Raw genomic sequence first — 4,519 nt, 5'->3', positions numbered from 1 at the left:
ATACAGGACGTATGTTTGCTATGTCAAGTAATTTTCCCTTCTCTCAAAACAATCGGTATGAGTTTGGCGGGCGATAAAAAAAACTTTTATTTTTTCAAATTTAATGTTTTCTTTTTGGGTGAGAAGCTGGAGTTTAAGATTTACTATATAGTAGAAAATACAGAAAATCTCTATGTTGTATATGGAAATAAAACTGGATCCAATTTTTAAGAAATAAATAGTGATGATTCACTAGTTTGATCTGGAGGGTAAATATTGTTGTTGTAGGGTGGGGTAAGCAACAGTATCACTCAAACCTAAGGTTATCAATAATGGAAAGCATTAATAACAAGTTACTGCGTTTTATTTAACAAACACTATATACAACACTAGTTGGTTTGTCTAATCTACAAAAGATTATTGCCACTACCCAAAGATTTAACAAACTTGCAACATGTTGGATTGGATGGATCCCCAGCTTATTTGAGCAGATCCTATTCTAAAGCTAATATCAGCAGTCCCATTACTACCTTACTATATATTTCTTCCAACTCATACGCAGTTAACAGTTAATGCTTCTTCAATGTATCGCTTTCTTCAGTTTTTGCGAACCTTCCACGGATCCTTGGTTGACTATCAGCCAATGCCTTCCTGCAAGCATACTGCAAAACACATAACAGACACATGAGTCGTGTTGCTCTACAACCAAATGTGTTCACTCATGCACCTTAGAGACAGAGATTGCTTTTGAAAAAGGCAAGAGAGAAGCTCTAGTGGGGTGGTCCCTCTTCTTACCGAATGTTTCATGAACAGGTGCTCCGATTCAAGTCAATGTCACACTTTCGATACTTTGGAACTGCAGCACCAGGCTAATTACTGAAATTAAAGAGAAGAAATTGTTGATTAATACCTTGATTTTTCTGCCAAAATTCCTTTTATTCTTCTTGTTCCGGTATCTGGAGAGCTGTTCCTTGCGAACTTCAGAAGTGGAAGTTCCGACAATCTGTGGTTGAGCCCGTGGAGAATGGATCAGATTTATGTTGCCATTACCCAGAGTCTGCAGTAAAAAATCAGTATCAGTGACTTAGCCCCATTCCGTTGAATTAGAATAGGCCAAAAACAGTTATACATTTCTCAGCGGATACTTCATCTAGCAGCCAACACTGACTCAATCAACGGTGCAACTTATTGACAGCTATGGCTCTCAGACTCTCACTACAATAAAGAAAGTGGAGGATACCATCCCTAGATATTCTACATCTCTCCAGTTAACAATACATCGAGAGTGATAGAGAAGAAAGTCGTAGAGTCTGTTTCTTGGAACTTGCGGATGAATTGAATCAAGGAGAATATAGTGGTAACTAGACCAGGTAGGAGCATCAACAAACGATGCAGTCCACTAGATTGGCATACACAAGAGGCATATGATTAATCAGTTCACTTAGTTAAAGGATTACTAAGAATCTCATTGAATTCAATGCTTTTTTGTATAAGCCTTACTGGAGGCAGTTTTATGTTACTAAATTCATGGATCTTCCAACTATCTCTGATTGCTTTTAGATATCAACAAGAAAACATTTGATATCAAGCCAACCAAGCAAGAAAGAAAGGGACTTCCATTGTTTAAAGAACAATGAGTACTAATTTACATTTACCAAAACAGAGTAAAAAGGAACAAAGGTGGAACACTAACAAATCATAATGGAAGATTAGAGTAAAGATCAACCTTTATGTCTCCTTCACTGAATGCTCTTCGCATACCATAAACAGCTCCGAAGTCCATTCCACCAAAATCTATAAAATTTGGCCTCATTGGAGCCCCATGTATCCACTCCATGGAGCTTAGACACCCTGAACTAATACTTTTCTGGAAAGATCCCTCAGAAACAAAGTTTTCATCTGCAGTAAGGTTTCCATCAGCCTTCACCATAGGAATTTTCATGTCCAAGACTTCAGAGATTGGTATATCAATTGCATCTTTTCCAAATAGATCTTTTTTGCATTCATAGTAAACTTCACTCAGGAGTTGTTCATTCTCAAACGAAGTTTCTAGATCCGAAACTTTGAGTCCTTGGGGGGAGATGGCATCTTCTGAACAAGAAATCATAGAAATAGCAGCAGTCATAGGATCAAGGCCCATCAATGGGTCTGCAAGAATTGGTTGTGGAGCTTTAAAGAGATCCCCTTCTCCCCCGAGGTCATATTCTGATATGGTGGATCCCTGTTGAGATTACCCACATAAGAATTCAAAATCAAAGCTGTAAAGAACATGGACAACAAAAATGTTTCAACATAATCATAGTAAAATTTGTGGTAGACATGTATATTTAGCACAGCCAAGTTCAAAGGCGTAGAGCTGTTAACTCATCACTAAATTTAAATGTCATACTTGGATTCTGTATGGCGCAGAATTCAACTTAAATAGACTGAGCAATAAAAAAGTACAGTAAAAAAAAACATTCACTGAAATGCAATCAGGACTGTCAAGATCACTCAAACCACACATATGTCAATAAAATACGCCATCACCTATACGAAATCCAAAGGACTTGACATTTGTGTCATGGCAGAAGCACAATTATAAACCTTATAAACATCTATAACACATCAATTGTACGGTACCAGGGTGATTTGCTCACAGCTCACCATCAGATATTTCTGACAAGGAGGACTTTCTTTTGGTACGAGTAGATGGCACAATGATTCTTGCGATGAACAGATAATCAATGTAGGAACAGCTATAGATAACGGTAGCCCTTGGTTATTACTCTTATGCACATAAAAAGTTACTAAAAGGTAGAGTAGAAGAACCAAACAACTTTCCAAGAAATTCAGCCTGTACATGCCCCTAGAAGGAAAAAGAGGAGAGATTGAGAGAGATAGAGCACATTCATACGGATAGTGGAAACTCGATAATGTCCATTAAGTTAAAACAAACCAGAAAAAGAACAAAAATGACAAGAGAATCAGCCATTGTCACTGGTACATTTCAAGCAAGATAAGATCAGACCGAATCAACAATGAATTTGATGTTTTCCATGTGAAAAGAACTAACTAGCTTCTGAAAGTTACAAATCTTTAACCTTTATGCTCTCAAAGGCATTAGTTAGAACCTGACCAAATTCTTATAGTATTGAGAGACCTGTAACTTTTTCGGCAAAGTTATCCTCCCTCAGAGAATCAATCAGAACACTAACCAAACAAAACTCCCTATCCTCTAAAACAACAAAGGTGAAACTTAACTTTTGCTTTTCTCTTTGTTCCTTCTTTTCCCAACTTTTCAATCTTACAACTCTTTAAGTGCGGTTGAAAAGTGAGGCCTTAACTACAAGTTGACCGCCAAAAAAGGAAAGAAAGAATCACAAAAGGGAAATACATGGTAAGTAAGTGGTGGCCACTTATGTTTTTATATGAAGGTAAGAGAGAATAATGATTTTGATACACTCATTTCTTTCTCTTTGTTCAACATACAGATCTAGCACATCTAATGAACTCACATGCTATCCATTTAAACTCTATATACAAGCTAAAAAAAAAAAAAAGAATCAAACTTTTCCTGTTCTTCTTCTCTCAGTCAATAGTGATAGCAGACAAGATTACTCCTATTTAGTTGACACAATCAAGCAAAAAAGGGAAGAAATTAACTGGAAAAAGAAACAGGGTTTTCCCTTCATTTCACTTATTACTGAGGAAGAAATTGGAAAGGGGGAATCGAAATCGGCTCTTCATTACACAAATCACTTGGAAAGAAACAAAACCCACAAAGAAAAAAATCCAGTTGGAGGGATTTGGACTCTAAAAGACCATGATTTCACCTTAAAAGAGGTAAAATCAGCAACCCTAAGTTCACACCCCCAATTTAAGAAAAACCCACTAACCCTAACTCTACATCATATCACATTTCAAACTTCAAATCGTTGCAACTTCAATGAATCAGAAAAATGCCGATAAAAAAAAATGGAGGCACAAAGAAAAATAACGAAAACCCACAAACAACAGGCTAACTACCATTGATGCATTTGGTTCCTGTGAACAACAGAAATCTTCAAACTGTTGAATGTCTGAAGGGAAAGTCTGAAAGTAAGGGTACATTAACCCAGTCTCTGCATACATTTTTGTTCCACAGTTCAAAAACCCTTTGGTCCTTATGTGTCAATTGAATGAATAAGGAGGTACTTCAATGAAGGAGAGGGGCATTTATAGGTGTCAAAAACAGAGCAAAAAACAAAAGGAGTAATAGCAGAGAGCAGAAACAGAAACAGCCGTAACGAAAGAGAGAGAGAGAGAGAGAGTAAAAAGGAGGTGTTGAAAAAGAATCTGTTTTTGGCTGCTTCTTCGAGTCTTCATCGAAGAAATAGAATTTTAGCAATAATAATGAGGGGAGAAAAAAAATAAGAGTTGCCATCGACCGAAGTGGTGTAGCAAATCAGGCTATTTTTTATTTAATTAGAGATTTTAAATTTAAGTTTTGAATATAAAAAAAAAAAAAATTCAAAGTGTTCTTCTTACAAATTGGATTCTATATAATGCAAATTCAAAT

At 36.4% G+C, this 4,519-nt stretch overlaps 1 protein-coding gene across 2 annotated transcripts; it reads right to left on the bottom strand.

Moving 5' to 3' along the window:
* Nucleotides 1-321: 321 nt before the first annotated feature.
* On the bottom strand, nucleotides 322-4,267 carry LOC129895147 (zinc finger protein CONSTANS-LIKE 9). Of its 2 annotated transcripts, none has more exons than XM_055970808.1 (4): nucleotides 3,970-4,267; nucleotides 1,706-2,200; nucleotides 890-1,036; nucleotides 322-641 (listed from the first exon to the last, which is right to left on the bottom strand). In XM_055970808.1, exons 1-4 carry the CDS (start codon nucleotides 4,090-4,092, stop codon nucleotides 549-551), a joined length of 858 nt encoding a protein of 285 aa, XP_055826783.1. In that variant the 5' UTR covers nucleotides 4,093-4,267; the 3' UTR covers nucleotides 322-548. The 2 variants fall into 2 exon arrangements, with proteins under 2 accessions (XP_055826783.1, XP_055826784.1); XM_055970809.1 differs by having other exon boundaries at nucleotides 3,988-4,258.
* Nucleotides 4,268-4,519: the final 252 nt, after the last annotated feature.

Source organism: Solanum dulcamara, chromosome 7 (genome assembly GCF_947179165.1).
Source record: "Solanum dulcamara chromosome 7, daSolDulc1.2, whole genome shotgun sequence".
Classification (NCBI taxonomy): Eukaryota; Viridiplantae; Streptophyta; class Magnoliopsida; order Solanales; family Solanaceae; genus Solanum; species Solanum dulcamara.
The sequence above is the reverse complement of the archived record's forward strand: the minus strand, read 5'-3'. Positions and strand labels throughout refer to the sequence as shown.